Consider the following 20,463-nt stretch of genomic DNA (forward strand, 5'->3'; position numbering starts at 1 on the left):
ATCACACTGCCTCGCTTTCTGTCTGTCTATCTGCTTTCTTTGTCGCTTTTCTGTGTGTGTGTGCGTGTGTGTGTGTGTGTGTGAGAGAGAGAGAGAGAGAGAGAGAGAGAGATAGGGAGAGGAGAGAGAGTGAGGATGCGAGAGAGAGGGAGGGAGGTAGATATAGAGAGAGAAAGAGAGAGATCTACTCTGCTCTCTCTCTCTTCTCTCTCTTTCTCTCTCTCTCTCTCTCGCTCTTTCTTTCTCTCTCTCTCTCTTTCTTTTCATCTCTCTCTCTTTCTCGATCGATAGCGCTCTCTAGCTCCTCGATATCTCTATCGCGCTACTCTATAGCGTATACTAGAGAGAGAAGAAGAAGTGATGGTTATCTCAGACAGAGCTACCTGTCTGCATGTCAGTTAAAGTCAAACTGTCAGAGAGACCTGAAGCATATTCAGAGTTTGTGAAGAGCTACATCATGGTAAGTCAGATCCTAACTTTATTACAGTGTATACATAAGTGCATTAATGTTGGGCTGCATCTATCAATCAGTTTTAATAGTGGATTCATCTGCTGATTAGTTTCTCAATTAATTGATTAATCATTTGGTCTGCAACATTTCAGAGAATATTGAAAAATGCACATCACAACCCAAGTGTAAGTTTACTATAAACAATCATTGCATCTGTCACGTGTAATGTTTCATTTTGTATCTCAGTGCGCCATTATAAGCAAAAGCATGTATTCTTGAGTAAAAGAGGTATTATCACCAAAATATACTTAAAGTATCAAAAGTAAAAGTACACAATAGCAGAATTGCCTTTCAAGGAGTTCATATAGGATATATTAATTCTGATGATCAATACATATTAATAATAGCTTTTATTGTTGTAGTTGGTGATATTATAGCTAATTAAACTACATTATATATTAATGCATAGTTTAATATTTCAGCCTTTCATGTCTTGTTTTCTCATTGGTAGAATGTAGAAAGTACATCTATTCAATACTGTATTTAAGTACAATGTAGAGGTACTTATACTTTACCTGAGTATTTCCATTTTATATTACTTTATACTTGTATTCCACTGCATTTTCAAAGCCAATATTGTACTTTGTATGTATAAAGTCATTAAAATGTGCCAGTCCTTTACCAGCTGCAACATTAGTGAGGACACATTAATACATCATTAATTATAACCCAGTGAAATTATAAATATTATTCTGAAATAAGTAATTTTGAATGATGAGTACTTTACTTTTGCTGATGCAAATAAGATTTTGAATGCAGGACTTTCACTTGTAATAGAGTATTTCTACACTGTGGTATTACTCATTTTACTTCAGGAGAAGATTTGAGTTCCATTACTGTGTTTTATTTCTTATCCCTGTGTTACTTTTGTAGCTGGCGTCTATTTTATTTGCTGTTATTTGTGTGTGTTAATGTAAGAGAACAATATTACAATTCAAAAAATTAAAACCTAATTCTTTTCTGCTTCCGACCTCCTCCAGATGTCTGATTCCAGGGTTTCCTCTGTCATCCAGGACTGGGCGGGCTCATACCCGGGTCAGGCCAACAGCCTGAACCCTACCACAGCGACCAATCAGCTGTCTCAGATGGACATGATGCCGTACAGCCAGTCTCAGGGACTGATGAGAGGGGGCAGTGATGACCGGGGGGCTGAGCAGATGATGGGACTGTCTTATCTGCCGTACTCATCTTCCTGTCTCAGCAACACCTCAAATGCAGGAAACCACCAACAGAGCCACGCCAACACTCAGCAGGTATGTGTGATAGATAAATAAGTAATTATTGGGGACATCATCAAACACTACTCTCATCCTGCTTCCCCACAACTTAAACATACTTGTGTTTCCCACCTCCAGGACTTCTCCTCCTTCCTCATGCCAACTCTGCGGGCCCCGGTAAACAAGAGGAGCATCAGCAAGGACAGTGTAGAGTATCGCATGCGACGAGAGAGGAACAACGTCGCTGTGAGAAAGAGCCGGGACAAGGCCCGCCGGAGGATCCTGCTGACCCAGCAGAGGGCCATGCAGCTGCAGGAGGAGAACCAGAAGCTGCAGGTGAGGATAGGGCAGCTGACACAGGAGCTGGACTCTCTCAAACACATCCTGTCACAGCGACACCTTCAGGGGGCGGATGGGGGAGCAGCAGGGGAGTCCAGTATCTAGAACCACAGGTGTGGTTGCTATCAGTCGTGTCAAGACACACTTTCAAATGTCTCCTTGTTGACTTCTCAGAGTTTAATTAAAAGGCAACTATTAAAAAAAAAAAAAAAAAAAAAAAAAAGAGTCACATATAGAAAATGAACTTTCGAGGCTTTTGAGCATTTTGAGGCAGGGACGATTCCAGGATATATATTGTTTCATGAGGTGGCACTAGGGGGGGACCAGGAACCAGTCAGGGGGGGCCATGGGGAATCAGAAAACTAAATACTGTGTTGAAAATTGGCTTAGAAAACATTGATCATCATTTGCAGGCTCTTGTGCAGTGTCCTGTGCACTAATACAGGTGGTATTACATAAAAACTGGTACTGTACAAGTCCTGGAATCGCCCCTGGTGCTCTTGGGGGGCTTCATTCATATATCACGTGGGGTTGCAGCAGTGCCACCCCATGCCACTTCCTCCTGACCTCAGTATTTCTGAAATTGTGGCTACGGCCCTGCTCACTGGACCTTTGAATAAATGAATTAAGCACCTGAACAAGAGACGTTGAAGTCTCAATACAAAGTAGGAAGACGTGGTGGTTTTGAATGTAGATGTCGTTGTATATTCTAAACTGTGAGAGAAGAGACTGGAGAGCGGACAGAAACTTTACGCAAGTTTGCAGAGTCTGTGCATATCAAGATGTTTAAAACCTCTACGTGAGATGGGAAAAGGGTTTTAAGGAGAAGTTGAACCATGGATGTAAAAAAAACATAAATATTGCACAAAGTCCCAAAGGTCTAAAGCTGCATTCATTTGGCTTAATTCCAAATGAACTTCCCTGAAAGTTACTGAAGACAACATCTTCACATCCATGGATTCAGTTGCACAATGCCATTTATGCTACACGAGAAAAACATCAGTGCATTCCTGCAGAGCGTGCATAAACCTCACACGGCGTTCAACAGGACGACCACTCTGTGCATTAGACAGATTTATTGTATGATCTGATTGAACCAACATTGCATAATCATCTACTTGGCACTTCTTGTCGTTGTCAGAGATGATTGTAAATGTTGTTGCTCAACAGGCTTACACAACCACCTGTGGTTTGTAGGAGATTCAATGAAATCGAAATGTCTCTCTGTATATTACTCTATCTGTTGTCACTAAAGTGTGGAATTACTTGAAATAATGTTTGAAATCATTTGTAATCTTTAATGTTGTTGAAACTGTGTTTATTATTTCTTTATTAATGCATTGTTAAAGCAATTCTTTGTCAAATATTTTCTTTAAATAAACAAATAATTGCTTGAGTTTGGATGAAACATGTTTTATCTCTTCCAATCCCTGATATAGAAGAATTCTGATAAATTATCCTAATTTAACATAAAGAATTATCATTAATTCTCCATTGCGTCCTGCATCAGGGAACATGCGTGCACCTGTCACATTATTTACCGTAAGTTGTCTAGCCACAGAAACGGACGTCATGCCATGGACCGTTGTGCACCAGCGGTTTCCCTTTGTGGGATGGGCAAGATTTCGACACAGTGGAGGACGGAGACGAGGAGCGCAGAGATAGTATCAGTGTTTGGGGCTGCCAGGGCCTTCCTGTGGCTGTGATGGTAATGAAGGGACACAGAGATAGGAGATAGAGAGGATGGGGTGGGGGCAACAAGCCAGATATTTTTCTTTTTTCTTTAAATCTTTGCCCAAAACAAAAGTTATATCATTTGGTTAAACTGTTTCCAACACTATTAGATAAATAAAAACTGTACGGAATGACTTTACATTTGGTTCCTAAGATCGAGGATCTTCATCAGTCTTGGTGTGACATTCAAAATACAGAAAGCACACACTCCATGTTTCTTTTACTTTATTGCTGGTGTGGCAACAAAGACAAAGTCTTGCAACATTAATACAGATGTTCACGTCTCTTTAATATGAATCTTTCATCTTTTTACACAATGGAAACATCGTCATCAACACTCAGTTGGGGAAAGTTACTAAGAACATTTACTCAAGCGCAGTACTTAAATACAATTTTGAGGTATTTGTACTTTACTTGAGTATTTTCTGCTGCTTTGTACTTGTACTCCACTATATTTTAGTACTTTTTTTTATAATTTTTAGAATGCTGTACTTTTGATTCCATTATATTTATTTCACAGCTATAGTTACTTTTTTATATTTATAACATGTGATCACCTTTATAAAATAACTATAAAATATCATTGTTATAGATTAGACTTCCCAAAAGTATAGATTAGCTTCACGTTGACAACTTTCAAAATGCTGCTTACATGTACATGTCAACAAATGAGTAATAATATTCCAATCATTTATGAATAACTCTTAATAGGGACAGTTTGCATAATGAGCACATTTGCTTTGTTACTCTTCAGTACATCCTGCTGCCAATACTGAATCATTTATTATAATTATTTCACTGTTTGTTAACAGTTAACTAATAACTAAATGACTCAGTTAACTTTTAAGTGGCCAGTTATTATTGATGGTTGTTATAAAGTGTAACGGGAACATTAACAAAGGAGAGTGAAAGTGTGAAACAGGCGACTCGCAGCCTCTCATGTGTTGAGATGCACACACTGTCTTCTTGTGTGACTGTGTCTGTTGAAATGTCCCGCAGCGTTGTGTGGGGCAATCTGTGGTCCCAGGACTGCAACATCTCTACAGAGTGAAGAAAGACTGTATTTCACCTCATCCCTACCAAGTTACTCAACAGCAGCAGACCATATGAACCCCACCACAGCCCCAGTGAAGCTGCTCCAACCTCATCGCTCCTGTTCATTAAAGGCGTTTTTAAGCCTGTAGATGAGAAACATATTGAACTTTTGATTGAATCAATGTACAAACAGCACAATATAGTCCAAATACTGGAAACATAAACCTCTAATTCAGCACTTCCGCACCACACACACATGTTTGCAACAAGAGGCAGCTCGGTACGACTCAGCGGTCAAACGCCCGGCAGCTTCAGGTTCCCACCGCACCTTCAAGAAGCTTTCCAGCGACGGTACCAATATAATCTAATAATAAGAAAGAATCCTGCAATGATAAAGTGTGCAGTGCTGTAAACATGGATTATGAGACAGTGGGCCCCTGTGCACAGACAGGTAAAAGGCCCCACCACCATAGGAGCGAGACCAATTCTGTGTAGTTGTTTAACCTCTTTTAGTTCTTGCTTTGTGTCTCTTTTTATCTGTTTTATCTCTTTGTGGTTGTTTAGGTCTCTTTCTAGTCTTCCAGCGTTCTGATACAAAAGATAAGAAACCACAAATGTTTATGAGCTGTAATATATAGATGGTATCTTGGTATTTAGAGGGGCTGTGGCAGTCATCACAACACACACTGTCATGACAGCGCACAGGACCATTCATGATGTAATGATGATTTTCTGTTAATTTGTTTACTTTTCTTAGGACTCATGTTCAGACGCTCGATGACTAACAACATTAACATTTACAGCAATGTCTGTGTTTTCCTATAGAGGCAAAGCCTTCTGGCCTGTTGGCTGCTGCAACACCAGTAAGACAAACTGGGACAGTGCCATCAAATACAGCTTAGTGGTCATTACCAAGTGGTTGGCTGAATCCAGTGGTCATGTCTTTCTCCATGAAATCTTTCATTATTTATAGCTCAAATTATACAGAATTATTATTGATGGCCCTGGCAAACCTTATGCATGTACACAGGAGAGTAATGCATATGGCTGAAGATAAACAAGGGAACAGTGATGTTTTACAAGCAGACAGTATGTGACATTTCTCACCTATGTTAATGACATTTTAATTATTGCATATTCATTAGGAAGAACAAGCCCATATCAGCCTTGACCATGGAGGTACAGTGATTAATGGCTCCACCATGCGGCAGAGAAATACATGTAGGCCTTCTGCAGAGATGTTTGACAAACAACAGATGTCTTACTCTCCACTTGAACATGTATACTTCTTATGCTGACCAAGTACCGTCACTGTGTTTACTGTATGTTCTTGGAGAAGTGCAGATATTCAGTGTGTGTCAATAGCAAATATAGGCGAGCACGAAAGCACCATTGCAAATAGTTTTTCTTTCTCTGAGCACATTTTAGACTGGTTATGTCTTTTGAGCATAGACTGTATATATAAGCATTTGAGCTAATTATTCACTTATTACCAAAATAACAAATTAAATCAATTGTACATGCATTTAATTTAAACATAGGTACATTTTAAAAAATCACACAAAAGCCACACTGACCAAGTACGCCTACATAAACATTTTTCCAACCCTTTTTCCTTCCAACCCTACTATTAAAACAATTAAAGACCTAAAAGCAAAAATGAACGACTAACATATCAACAATGCATGATCAGAGGGTCATATAGTGTAAGCAATGTGAGTCTGATGGGCTGAATAATCTAAATAATTTAGATTTAATAATAAAAAAATAAGTTATCTTTGTATGCAATAATATATAGCCAGACAACAGCAACAGACAATAATACAACAATGTGTGTTAGGACCAGAGATAGATGAATGCACATGTGTTTTGGTTAAAATGTACTATTGTCATGTCAACACTTTCACCTGAGTCTGTAATATAAAAGCAGTCTTTGTTGTTTTATAGCAACATTCATTATATAGTGTAATAATAATATCAATGAAAACGATCAATGTAGGCCTATTGGAAACAGTCAACACATGCATGAACAGAGGAAGCAGGAATGTCTTGCTGAGTGACATGTCTCTTCTCACACACGATCTTCGGCAGCAGTGACACGAGGGGACGTCGCTTTGACGGTTTTAGCCGACTTGTGTCGAAGTGTGCCGCCAGCTGCTCGTCTCTATAAACAGGCTTCTCCCAATGCAGTTTTCCACCCGCTCTTTGTCCGCGACCGGCTGACTGACGACACGTTTCCCTTTAAGATGATGTCGGACACAATTACGCCTTATTTAATTATTCTGTGTAATGTCAGCGGGCAGAAACATGGACTAAACCAGCGACGGTAGGAGAGGAGTCTAGCATCACCTCATCTCAAAGTGGCTAACATGAGTCCGGTGTCCTTGCTTGTGTCAAAGGCAACACTGGTGTTTATCAGAGGCTACAACACTTCTCCGGGACAGAAATGTATTTTCATATAATAGACAAAGCAGACTGGCATCGAGGCGCAGAGGAGACACGGTGAATGCGGTCAAAGTCTCCCCGCAATGTTGTGGATGTTTGGAAGAAACAACGGCCAGTAGCATTTTGGTTCACATTTGACAACACTTAAACAAAGGGTAAGTAACAGTATGCGTCTGGTTTTGAAGCCAGGCAGACGGTGTAATAGCAGCTGTGTGTTCGGCCAGTGTGCCGGGGCAGGTGTGAGTCTGGTCAGTCCGGTCCGAGCCGGCCCAGCTGCTTCCCCCCCCCCCAACATTGTCATTTTATTCTCCTCACACCGCCGCTCTCTCCTTTATTGTTAGTGCTTCCTCAGAGGCCAGCCAGCCCCTGTGTGTTACATTCCCCCCACGTCCTTTTCACCCCCTCGTGTAAAAGCTCTTATGTAACCTAGTGGGATTCCTTTTTTTTTTTTTTTTTTTTGTTGGTTGCAAGACCTCCTGGCCCTGTGCACGGAAAACACGGCAACACTGGCTGCTAGTGGAGCACCATGTGCACCCACAGAGGAGGCTGCTGAGGAAAGCACAGGCTGTTCACATTCCAGCCCTCAACTGGGAGCACACAGAGCAGCCTGTAACACACAGAGGGAAGGGCTCCCTCTTCCCTGAAAACAACCTTTCAGGGGTTTTCTTTACCCCACAACCGATTTAAATAACAATAAATAGTTTGGCCCATAAATGTCAGCTGTATAATCATTCAAGCTGTCTGTCTCTAGTCTAAAATTAGGTCACATTTTCTAGTGGACCCAGTCCCACGTGCACAGGTATGATCTCATAACCCTTGCACTAAATTTACTCTGGATGGACAGAATTGGATTATGTAAACAAGCTCCTGTATGGTACAGTATTCTTCTGTGCTGTAGGAATGTGTGCACATATATTTGCTCAGTATTTAAAATAGTGTAGTCTGACTGAAAGGACCCAGTGTGTCCCCTCTTACTCTGCAACTGTTGGGACAAAATGCAACATTACTGTGTACTTTCACATCCTTGTCACTCCACAAATGACATGCAACATGCTGTCCAGCAGGCACACGGCACGTGCTTGTGGTGAACTCACATGAGCATCGAACTAAAATGTATTTATGTGCTTTTCCTATTGTGAAAATGTCTTTAGTGAAAAAGGTTATGCATGTTTTTTAATGATCTTTTTAAAGATTTAGGCCGCTACAGTCCTCAGGTGTTAAAACTATAAAATGATGCTGTGTATTTCTCTTCTTCCACAGAGCTTTCCTGCAGCTCTTCTGCCAGGAGACCAACCATATCAACATCTTCCCCTCGTCTCCACCGTTAACCCCCAACGATGACATCCCCGGACTCTCCCCCTCTGGTCTCCCCTTCCCCTTGCCCTGCTCCCCCTCCATCCCTCCCCTCCTCTCCAGTTCCCTCCTCCCCAGCCCCTTCTTCGTCCTCCCTCCCCGCCCAGCCCTCGCTGCCTCCTACAGGTGAGGTGATGGTACTGGCTCTGGGCAGGAAGAAACAGAGGGTTCTGATTGCTCTCTCCATCCTGCCCAACCTCTTTCTGGCCTTCCTGCTCTCTTCTGACCCCCTCATCACCCTCTCCCCGCCCCACCACTGCCACCTGCCGGGGCCCTTACCGTCGCCCGAGGTCCTAAACGCCTCCCTGCCCTGGGAGAAGGGGGAGAGGCCCGGGGAGAGCGGGGGACTGTCTCATTGTAGGCAGTATGTCAACGGCAGCCAGTCAGCAGTGGTGGACTGCGAGGCCGGCTGGGACTACAACGTTACAGAAGGGCTGAGGAACAACATCGTTACTGAGGTAACGCTCTGGCCTGGGATCCTCCTCAACGCTATAATTATGGTCCTGGCTTAGTTTATTTTTGTGGGAGGGCTACCTTTTTGTTTATTCATGAATTTAGGAGCTTAAAATGCTGAAACAGTTGTTTCTCTTTCCTCCTGTATTTATCCACAGGAGGGTCTTGCTGAGCATGCAGCCTCCGTTTTTTGCAATGCTCTGCTAAACTTAATGTGCACATATTTGTACCCATGAGTCTGACAAAAAGTCTTCCCCTGGTGGCAGAAGAGCCTTGGATCTTGCTAGTTTCTAATGCGACTTAGCTTTTAATTGCCTTTTATTTTGAAGGGAAGTTTTGTAGCGGTTGTTTGGGGACAGAAGTTGTTGTGAAAACTCTTCTCTGTTGGTGCTTTTAAGAAAACTCCAACGTCAGAGATCCGGGAGATCCCCGATACCTTTTTCCTACACAAACGTCCTGCTGCAGGTAATGACGTGTGTAGTACCTGCGTGTGAGGTAGTCGTACGAGACTGATATCAGAAGTTAATCTCGGGAGAGGCTGATGCTGTTGTTCCATACACACTACTGCAGAATTACCCATCATTCAAGAAAGACAAGTTAAGTTAAGTTTATGTATAGTGTCTCTCAAACGCTCACCCTCTCACTCTGTGTCTTCATGATGCGTTAATAAGAAGAGAGCTAACCAGACTCTGCAGTCTGTTCATCAGCTCTGCTTCAGGCTTGAAGCTAAATCTGCCGCGACTGGGATAACACACCTGAATCTCCAACTGAACTTCCGGCAGTCGGTGGCGTGGTGGTTTTGAAAAGGAAAAACTCAAAGTTTCTGGATCTGCTGAATCATTTCAGTCCTGTTGCACTGTTAGTCGCTCATTAGACTTCTATTCAACTATGACGGGAGGGTTGTGAAACCAGGTTGGATAATGCTCAGTGACTCATTCAGAAATGTTTGTTTTTACCTACGTCACTGTCCAACAGCAAGGGTCACGAGAGGGAGATTTGACAGAAGTGGAGCTCATGTTTCTCAATGTAATTATAGATTTAGGTCAGATTTTTCACATACACAGATTTTTCACATACACACTGTAGGAAAAGCTGGCTCTGCTGCTCTGCTGTTCACACTCCGTGTACATTTATTTGAATTGTCATAATAGGTAAACAATGTAATAAATACAGCAGATAAAAGCTGTGTTGACGCACTAATGTGTCACTTTCTAAACTGCTTTTTTGACTTTAATTTTCAGTGGGAAAAACATGCATTTCCTATCAGAGCTGGATTTTTATAGTGATAACATTGAACTGCTCTTGTTAATGTCTTTCACGGAGCTCAGCCAGCTGCTCCAAGTTTTCCACTCAGGCTGGTCACCGAGTGGCCTGTGTGTGTTTTCATTTCTGGTGCCTACTGATGTGGCAACCACACCCATCTCTGTAGTCCATGGTATTAGGACAGTTCGCTGGTAAGCCACTCACAGCACTGCAGTGAGCAGAGGATACGTAAACGCTGCCAAGGGAAGCATTTAGCCGGAGCATGTATGCAAATGCCTTCTTATAGCGCTACAGTAAGAAGGATGCTTGCAGTTTTGCTCACCCCTCATTGTGCACACTGACAGTGACTCAGACAGACTAGAAGAGTGACATATTTTGGCTCTTAGATCAGGTTTAGCTCAGAAAGTATTTTTTTGCCATCATTATGATCTGCTCCTCCAGCGCTGCTTCGCTCTGCTGAGCTGGCAGTCTGGCGAGCAGGAAGCAGGAGGCGCTCTGATCAGCTTCTGCCCCAGATCAATGAATACTGTGTCACTTCACTTAACGTCTCTGCACAGACACTTCCTGTCGTCATTAGGGTTGTGCAGTACGATGATAATATGGAAGATTATACATTTGTCAACCCTCAATAATGTTGTCACAGCGTTTATATATTAGTGGCTATATCTTTAATATATCTGGCTGTATTAGGCACTTTCGGTCAATATTGCAAATCGATAAGCAGGACTGCTTTATGGTAGTATTCCATTCATTGTTTGTCATATTAAACATAACAATACATTTACTGTATATTGACATCGCCATTATGACATATTTTTTTCCAAATCATTTAGCTCTAAAAGTTGTGTCAAATGATAAACTTCACAGTAAGATTGTTGTCGTACTCGACCGTCTTTCACCTCCGATCTGAAACCTCTGGGTCTGACTGACGGTAAAATTGAGCGGAAAATGACAGTAAAAATATCGATTAGCAAAGTCTCAGTTGAGGCTCTGTGAGTCAGAAATGTAAAAGGAGGACGTGGCTGCTGGTTTCAGTCCTTGGTGCCTGAGCGTCATTCACAAAACCAGTCTGGGGAGTTTACAAACTCGTTTGTTAACATTTCACCCTCCTCCTGTTGTCCAAAGCATTCCACCCCTGTGAGCACTATAGTTTGCGACGCTGCCCTTTACTCGACTGGCGTGCACTGTTGTGACTCTGCCTCAGTAATGGGACCGCTGATATTATGTGACAGGCTTTTATGTTTCTGTGCATGGCCTCCAATTATGTGAGGCCTTTCTTAGGCCCTCTGCTAGATCATTAAAATCCTTTTCTCTCAGCGGCCGGCAGACAGCGACATTAGCAGATCTCAGCTGTTAATGCAAATCAGTGGGTCGGCTTAATGTGCTTAAAACTCAGATCTGAGAGCAGATATCTGTTTTCTTTTAAACATATGTGCTCACTTTCCATGTGGATGCTCTATTATGTAAAGTCACACAGTGAATGTATGAGACTGTCACACCACTGTTACTACTATCTACTTCTATTACTGCTGCTAGTACTGCAGTACAACAAGTTCATTGTTCATTGTTATCAGCACATACACAGTAATATTATGTGTACATCCTCCTGTGTTATAGTAATGGAGGCTTTATACTGCGTCATTCTCTCAGCCTGTCGTCTCCTTTTGTGTACACATCATTGTTTATCAAAACACAAAATGGTAAAAGTGTTACTACAAGCTGCTTCTCTGGCAACATCTCTGTGAAGTAACTGAAGAAGAAGAATTTATTCTGTTAATTAAATAAAACTGAGCTGCCTTTTGAATCTGATTAATTCATTAATTAAGTCAATTTAATTTGCCGAAGGCGTATTTCTTCACGAGTGAGTCAAGCTAACGCTCAGCGTGAACGCTCAGTGATGTTGTACATTTAAAAGATGCAGATAGGAAGGCAACACAAACTCTTTTCTACTTCTCTTTCTGTTGTCTTCAAAGCGAGACACGTACACAAGTCTTCACAGCAAGGTGTAAATAATGTGTGAGCTCAGTGTTCGCCAATTTCCTTAATGAGTTTACTGACAATTAACAAGTTTACCATATAGTTTTAATTCTGATTACACGTAAACATGTAGTAGAGCCGATAGAAACTAATCACAGGCAATTATAGTAATCAGATGAACTTAAGTCATCAAGGAGAACAATTCAAACTCTGGTTAAACTTTCTCAAACATGATGATTTGCTGCTTTTGTGTTTGTTGTAATAGACAACACATTGGATGTATTTGTGTGTTGGACCTCACCTTGCACTCTTTTCTTTTCCCCCTTTCCCGCCCATAATTGATAAATTGATTAATAAAAAAAAGGTCAAAATACTAGAACAGATAATAACTAACAGATCTGTCTTCCTCCCTCTTGTGTCTGTGCAGTGGGATCTGGTGTGTGGACAGTACTGGCTGGTCCCAGTGGAGGAGGTGTGCTTCATCCTGGGCATCTTGACTGGCTGTCTCAGCCTGGGGTATGCCGCTGACAGGTAATGGATACACAAACACACACACGAATGTTCCAATACAACTCAGTCCCTCTGTCCATCCATCTGCAGACGTTTGTGCTTTTAAACACTTCTGCAATCTTCAGCGTCTTTACGCTGCAGTTTCACTACCTCACAACCTCACACACAGAGACATGAACACTTGTGCACACGAAGCACAAAGTTCAGTCAGTAGAAAGATCGCTTTAGTCTCAAGCAGATGTCATTTCGTAGTGCTGCTTTCTATCATAGTGAGACATTTGTGCAAGATAAACCAAATGATAAATCTCAATCACCAGTTTTCTACACACCAGCGATGCATAATGGCTCAAATGTTAATGTTAGAGAGTTTCAGCCTTTCTGCATGTGCACGCTTCATTCTGCTGGATCTCAGGACCTCATGCTCGGCAGTCTGCACGACCCAAGCATCTCCGATAATTGACATAATGGATCCAGCCTGTGTCTGCTCTGTTGTCGGATTGAAAATCACACAGGGGAAGCAGTAGTTTTGGAGGGCTTGTGAGGGAGATGATGCCAGTTTAATCAGCTAACAGCCTTCGTTTATTTGCTGACCAATTGAGCATCGCATCTGTTTGTTAAGACTCGTCAATTAATGCAGCCTCCTGGGAGGAAAAGGGAACAGTGCTAATCTAAAGGTTGGATATACAGTAAGTGCTGCTCCCGCATCCAACTGAACATTGGTTAAACATTTACGGATCAGTCAGTGAGCTGCTGTGAAAATGCATTTCTATCTTTTATTTTCTATGTTTATGTGATTGAAACATCACTTTAAAAAAGTTTTGATAATACATTAGAATGTAAATTCAATTTGACAAAAATCAGTCGTTAAAATTGTATTAAGTTTGAAATGATGGACTCGTAATTCTGTGGCTCAGTTCCTACTGCGGCGCTCGCTTGTATCTTATCTCTTATATTCACGGAAGTCCTATTTTCTCTTCTCCACCCTCTTACTGTTAATATTTAAACATGTGAAGAAGTGTTTCTGCTGTTGCATAATCAGCACTTACATGATCATTTACAGCTGTTGTAATTATTGGTTTGTTTAAAAAGAAAGAAAGAAAGACTTGAATTACTAAATAGACTTTTGTAAACAAAATGTCAATTTAATTGATCAATAAGTTGTAGTAGTTGTCTGTGTTGCGTCAACGTGTCGTTTTCAGTGCACCTCTCTGTTTCTCCGCAGGCTGGGCCGGGCCAAGACTCTGCTGACCTCTCTGACCCTGTCGGTGGTGTTTGGGGTGCTGGTGTGTGTCTCTCCGTACCCCTCCATCTTCATCGTCATGCGTTTCTGTTTGGCGGCAGCTAGTGCTGGAGTCTACCTCATTCTGTACATCACTCGTGAGTATAACACATTGAAGGATACACCATCTTTGTTTTTAGTGGAAAGATATTTCCAATATTTCTGCATTAAAATGTCTAAAAACATCTACAGCTATGTTATGTTGTATGAGTTGTGTTCTTACATTATATCAAATGTTTCCAACAAATTTCGATACTTTGAATTTGAAGCAAACGTAAGCAGCAGGACGAACAGAGTCCTTCAGAGAAACCCTGATTTCTTTCTTTATTCAGTATTTTACTGGTTGTAATCACAGATAATTAGGCTCCCGGTAAAAAACACCTGAACGATAAACATTGAAAGAATCGTAACCCGGTGAAGCTGCCGCCAACAAACTCCATCTTTTGTTATTGTTTTGATCGAGCGAGCCCTAGTTGCAGAACATGACATATTGTGCGTTTAAGAGTCTACAGCCATGTTAGCGGATGTTTACCTTGTTAGTTGTGTGTGTAAGCAGTCGCACTAAACACAAAGTGCAGATGAGGCTGAAACAAGATTAGTCAGGATTGATGTTGATGTTTGACGCTCAGGTCTGGAGCTGTGTGAACCGTCTCTGAGGCTGGTGGTGACCATGCTGGCCGGGCTGATGACTGTAGCCGGAGAGCTGCTGCTGCTGGCCATCGCTCTGGGATGCCAGTCCTGGAGGGGCCTGCTGGGAGCCGGCGCCGCCCCGCTGACACTCTTCCTCAGTTATGGGTACGTGTGTGTGTGTGTGTGTGTGTGTGTGTGTGTGTGTGTGTGTGTGTGTGTGTGTGTGTGTGTGTTGCACTTTGTTTTCGGTGATATTCTCAGTGTTAGCTTTGTGATTCCCATTTATAGGACCTTTATCATCTGCATTTTCTGTTCATATTCAGATATTCTTGTTGCCTGTGTACATATATGGTCATAAGTATCCACATGTGTTTTATTTTCCTGTGAAACTACACAGACAAGAGAGTGAAGGGACCTGATAGTCTTTTGATAAAGTGTCCTGATGCCAACTGACTGGCTGAAAGCTTTGCTGGACCGTATTGATTCCAATCCCTGCGTCACACTGAACCTTTTAGTTCATGTCAGATTGCATTAAGACTCCTTTGTTTAAGGTCCCCAGTCCCTCTTAGACCTCTGTTACAAGATCAGCCTTCATTGCACCTTCAAAACCAAATTAATAGAGATTAAAGTATGATTACTAGCCATGGATTGCAGGTTTGGAAGAAAAGCCGGATTAAGAAATTAAGAATTCTGCTACTTTGCGCCCCACGTGGGTTATTTTCCATCCTGAGGGAGCACATATTATGGGTTGCATAGTGTTGGTGCTGGTTAAAGGTGCAGCAAAGATCAAAGAGTGTCCCGGACATATGTTTGGTCTCTTCTGCAGCATTCCTGGGCTGTTTCCAGAGTCTCCTCGCTGGCTCCTTCTGTCAGAGCGGTCTGCAGACATGAACTCCTTCACTGAGAGAAGAAACTCCAACAGGGATGTGAGGGACGACGAGAGCTTCACAGGTGTGTGTGTGTGTGTGTGTGTGTGTGTGTGTGTGTGTGTGCGTGTGCGTGTGTGTGTGTGTGTGTGTGTGCGTGTGTGTGCCAACAGTTTACATTATTATTCTCTCACTTTTCACTGCTGGGTTCAGTTTAGGAAGTCTGCATTATTTATGGGTTACTCATGGCAGTGCATTTCAAAACATGAGTACCTATCACACGACCCAGAGCAGGTAATGATGCTCAATTATAAATCCTGATTTATTAAAGACGCATGGAGTTATAATAAGGCGTAATGCCTCGCAGCTCCACAATGATCTGAACACTTTGTATGTAAACATGTTTCCCAGTAAACTCGTCCTTTGCTATTGTTTAGTGACATCGTGGCCCCCACAAGTTACATTTGTTGACAATAGCTTTAATTCCTCGTTTTTGAGGGTCCCCATAGAGCCCCTCTGCTATATGTGTAAACAATAATGACAATAATTGCAAAATGAACCTTTCTTTTCTCAGGTCATCGTTCTCTGTCTGTTGTTGAGCTGTGAATTAAAAAAGCCTGTTTTGTCCTTCTTTGCCTGCTGCAGAGCTGGATTCAGAGCCGACCCCCTCCTCACGCCCCCACCTGTCCTACCCTGAGCTCTTCCACAGCAGGAACATCTGGAAGAACATGTGTGTGCTCGGCTTCACCTCGTAAGTCATCCCACACTCGTGACATTTTAGTTTTGAGTCAGCCCTTTTAGTTTGCCGTGCACTTTATTTAGAGGAACTGGTTTCTGCTGCAGATTATTACATGTTCTGACCACTTTTATAAATACATGATTGCTGACTCTTTGTTTCTCTTTCTCCTTCAGATTCATCTCTCACGGCATTAGTCACTGTTACAGCTCTTTCCGAGGTGACGTCAGAGGCACGGCCCCCAGCTTCTACTGGACGTACCTGCTGTCCGTGTGTGCGGGGGGTGGGGCCTGGTTGTTGCTCTGGGCGACTGTAGACAGGTGCGGTCGCCGTGGCATCCTGCTCCTCTCCATGACAATGACGGGGCTGGCCTCTTTGATCCTCCTGGGACTCATGGAGTGTAAGCCGGCTTTAGTTGCAGGATATTGTTTTCTCCAAGTAAATCTGGAGTCGGATAAAGAAAGCTATTAATATTCGTTGCCAACAAGGTGGACACAGTCCTCCTTCATCTCCCCAGAAGTCCCCCCTGGTGTTGTAGAGACATTATGTGAGGCTTCTGTGAGGATTAAAGGCCTTGCTTCCTCAAATCCTAACTGGAATGGAGGAAAAAGTTAGTTTATTTGATGCTAAGCACAGCTTTGTGGTCATATTAGATCATCTAAACAGCACTGACGTCATGTTGGGCTCGTGCTTCATGTATTATGAAATAGATTAAAAGCAAACTGGTCGTCTCTGATCGTGGAAAAATATGTTCCAGGTGCCTTTTGTCTTTACAGCATGGTGTCAAAACACACTCATAGTTGCCTCAGTCTCTGCCTCCCCCTTGTGGCCGAACATGAGTATTACAGTCAGATTATGTAGGACACTGCAGTAGCAGAAATGTCAGGTGATGTGCTTTAATCATGCATCAAAGGCTGAGGGGACAGTAGCACCAGGGGGGTGATGGTGTTTCAGGTGACCTCACTACTGTCTGTGTCTACTGTTAATTACAGAAGTCTGGAAGTAGTCGAGAACAGATTATTCAGAGTTCTACATTAGAAACCAGGTTAAATCAACAGGGCAGCATCGTATATCATGCTGCACTGCAAGCTAGTCCATAGTAACCGGTGCTCGTCCTTTCTCCTCCCCTTCAGATCTCAGTGAGACGGCCATCACAGTTTTCTCAGTGTTGGGTCTCTTCTCCTCCCAGGCCACCGCCTCCCTCTGCATCCTCTTTACTGCAGAGATAATGCCCACCGTCATCAGGTAACACTGACACGGCAACACTGAGTTTAAAAGTTAAAACTGTCTTTTTATTTTGTGAAGATATGTTGAGGATTAGAATGTGTTAATATTTATTTTTCGGTCAAAAAAGAGCCTGCTCAGCCCTTTGGTGCATGAGGACATGAAATGCAGTACATCTCCATCATATCTATTAGTAATGAAGAGGTTTCAGACATCTGAATACTGAAATACTGAATGACTGGGGTCACTCTAAAAATGACATGACAGCTCTTCTTCATAAAATGCCTCAAGTTGAGGGAATTTTGGGTAATTTACAGTAGTCTTCTGTGTACGACCTGATATTCCTTAAATAAATGTTATCAATTCGTACTTAAATGAAGAGTTCAATATGCATATTCACTTTTCTTAGTTTGATGATAAGATCAATATCACTCTCATGCATGTGTGCTAAATATGAAGCTACAGCTAGGAGAATGTTAGCTTAGCTTAGCATAAAGTCTGGACAGGGGGCGAGCCTCGCGTTGTCCAAAGGTAAAGACATTTTTACACTTTGGTGTTGTATGGACTAAACAAATGAGATATAACTTCTAACTCTTAAATAAAAACATAAACAAGTTTATTTCCCAAAATATTAAACTATTCTTTTAAAGAAATACACAGTTGGATTCATAAACAATAGGGCAACAATAGACATGTTTACAACTTTTTATTCACATTTTATTAATCGATTAAAAATAAACTTTATGAATGCTGTTTTACTTAAATACATAAATATTGTTTTATACACCAAACGGCACCGCTTCAGAAATAAATGGGAGTTTTCTCTTTGACTGAATCCGAAAAATCGCAATCCTTACATCTGAAGTTGTGTCTGCAGGGGCAGTGCTGTGGGCATCGTGCTGGCCCTGGGCTGCGTGGGCCGCCTCAGCTCCCCGCTCATGGACCTGAGGAACCACTACGGGTACTTCCTGCACCACGTGGTCTACTCCTCTCTGGCCCTGCTCGCCGTGCTGTCCATCCTGCTGCTGCCCGAGAGCAAGAGGAAGCCTCTGCCCCAGACGTTGGTCGACGGGGAGCAGTACAGACGCCCCCCGCTGGGCAGGAGGAGGAGGGACAACGTGCCACTGCTCGCCACGCCCAACCCAGAGACCTAAAACACCTTTAAGAGTTGAACAGACTCAAATCACTCACTTTGCAGCCAGAACATTTACATCCATCATGTTCATGCAGAGGAGGAGGAAGACGAGCTGCACAGACGAGTGTGGACGGACAATGAAGGACGGTGATGAGCGTGATCAGACAGTCTAAGCTTCCTAACATATCATCCTCCAGTCATTCCAAACGCAGGGGCGAGCTGCCATTTTTCTTCACCATTCTCTACTTCCTGCCATTCAGATGTGTGTAGATCTGACACACAGGGTTCACAGACACATGTAGGGAAGTCTTCATCTTCATCTCCATGTGACACACCAGCATACACTGCTGCGTCCGGGCGTCTGTCGTAGAGATGTTAGCTGCTTACCGTCGACACTCCAGACCAGAAGAGAGTAGTCGCTAATTATTCCTAGCATATGACTTAACGCATAGAACGTTCTTTGTCGTGTTTGCTGTGTACGACAACACTAGAAGCGCTCGGACATGTGCAAAATCAAAGCAAAGTCAGCTTTGTATACTTTTCTGTGACACCTGTGATAATGATGTGGCACCCCAAGCAGGGATGGACCACAGCTCTCGAACATATGTTGTAACTCGCTGGAGTGTGGGTGCCTTGTAAATACTCTAGACTTAGTTTCTTTAACTTCTAGGGCTTCTGAGTTTTGTTAAAGCAGACCCTGTGGCTGGACACTGTACAGTACGCTATGCAGTGGAGCGGCGGTGCACTTTTTAAAGATGGTGGTTCGTTTAACCAGAGTCTTCTCATTTTAAGGGGCAGTCGTATGAAACATTAAGTCAATATTGGCACCAGAGGCGAAAAACAAAACAAAAAAGGCCTTCAAACTGAAAAGAGTTCATGTTCAAACTGTTTAAATCCAGTTTTAGATCTGGCCTGGAGCCGGCAATATTTATGTCTTATTTATGTTATTAATCATAATCCGTAAATTATCCAGAGGCCTAGCATTTTAAAGTATTAACCTAAATATTGTTAAATTGGATTGCGATGACTCTGAACAACATTCCTATCTGCATGTATGGAGCACTGAAGGGCTTGTTTTTCCTCAGAAGCTTCTAGTTACTCAACACCTCCGTAGATGACCAGTCTCAGCTGTAAGAAGATCGACTGCTATAACTTGTATAACCAGGCACATATTCTTTGTCAGCACTAAAATGTGGAAGTTTTGTAAGAGGTCATCTGTTATCTTGCCTGGATGTTTATTGATGCTGGAGAAAGAGGGCCCGGTGATGAAGCTCTGTGAGGTTTCAGTGAGAGCTGAAGAGGGCCCCAGAGCTCCAAATGACCCCCCCCACTCCAAGAATATGCTTTTCTTCATGGCTTCTTTGTTTGTGTGCTAGCTGAGCTGATGCCATGTTGCATATGGTTAAATCCTGGAGAATTATCAAAGCATGTCTCTTTCAGTGCTTAAAAGAAAAACAATCCCAGTGTATGTTCGTGTGCTCTGGTAATTCTTTTACTCAAGTTTTCGTGGGGTGTGTGACATTAAGAGGAAGCGGGAGACGTTTCATTTGGACTCTGACGTTGAGGATTTACTAAAGAAATTATGAAGGGACACTTTAGCTGATGGCTTCTTCCTCCGGCAGCCTTTTGGCAATCGTTCCCGCTCTGTATGTTGCACTCAACCAGTCCTAACACTTATACACTGATTATCACTATGATTAACTTGGCTCGAGTATTATGTCTGGCAACACTGATGACCTGTTAAGTGATGAGTGAT

The 20,463-nt window shown here is 42.4% G+C and overlaps 2 protein-coding genes across 2 annotated transcripts; both read left to right on the forward strand.

Annotated features, from left to right (window-relative positions):
* Positions 1 to 347: 347 nt before the first annotated feature.
* Positions 348 to 2,178, forward strand: LOC115025674 (CCAAT/enhancer-binding protein-like). The gene is made up of 3 exons (XM_029458100.1): positions 348 to 460; positions 1,492 to 1,764; positions 1,867 to 2,178. Exons 1-3 carry the CDS (start codon positions 392 to 394, stop codon positions 2,170 to 2,172), a joined length of 648 nt encoding a protein of 215 aa, XP_029313960.1. The 5' UTR covers positions 348 to 391; the 3' UTR covers positions 2,173 to 2,178.
* A 4,806-nt stretch (positions 2,179 to 6,984) lies between these two features.
* Positions 6,985 to 20,146, forward strand: slc22a17 (solute carrier family 22 member 17). Its single transcript, XM_029458192.1, has 10 exons — positions 6,985 to 7,436; positions 8,542 to 9,092; positions 12,755 to 12,858; positions 14,060 to 14,214; positions 14,746 to 14,911; positions 15,573 to 15,697; positions 16,258 to 16,363; positions 16,525 to 16,748; positions 17,482 to 17,593; positions 18,450 to 20,146. The coding sequence occupies exons 2-10, from the start codon at positions 8,619 to 8,621 to the stop codon at positions 18,724 to 18,726; spliced, it is 1,743 nt and encodes a 580-aa protein (XP_029314052.1). The 5' UTR covers positions 6,985 to 7,436; positions 8,542 to 8,618; the 3' UTR covers positions 18,727 to 20,146.
* Positions 20,147 to 20,463: the final 317 nt, after the last annotated feature.

Source organism: Cottoperca gobio, chromosome 20 (genome assembly GCF_900634415.1).
Source record: "Cottoperca gobio chromosome 20, fCotGob3.1, whole genome shotgun sequence".
NCBI lineage: Eukaryota > Metazoa > Chordata > Actinopteri > Perciformes > Bovichtidae > Cottoperca > Cottoperca gobio.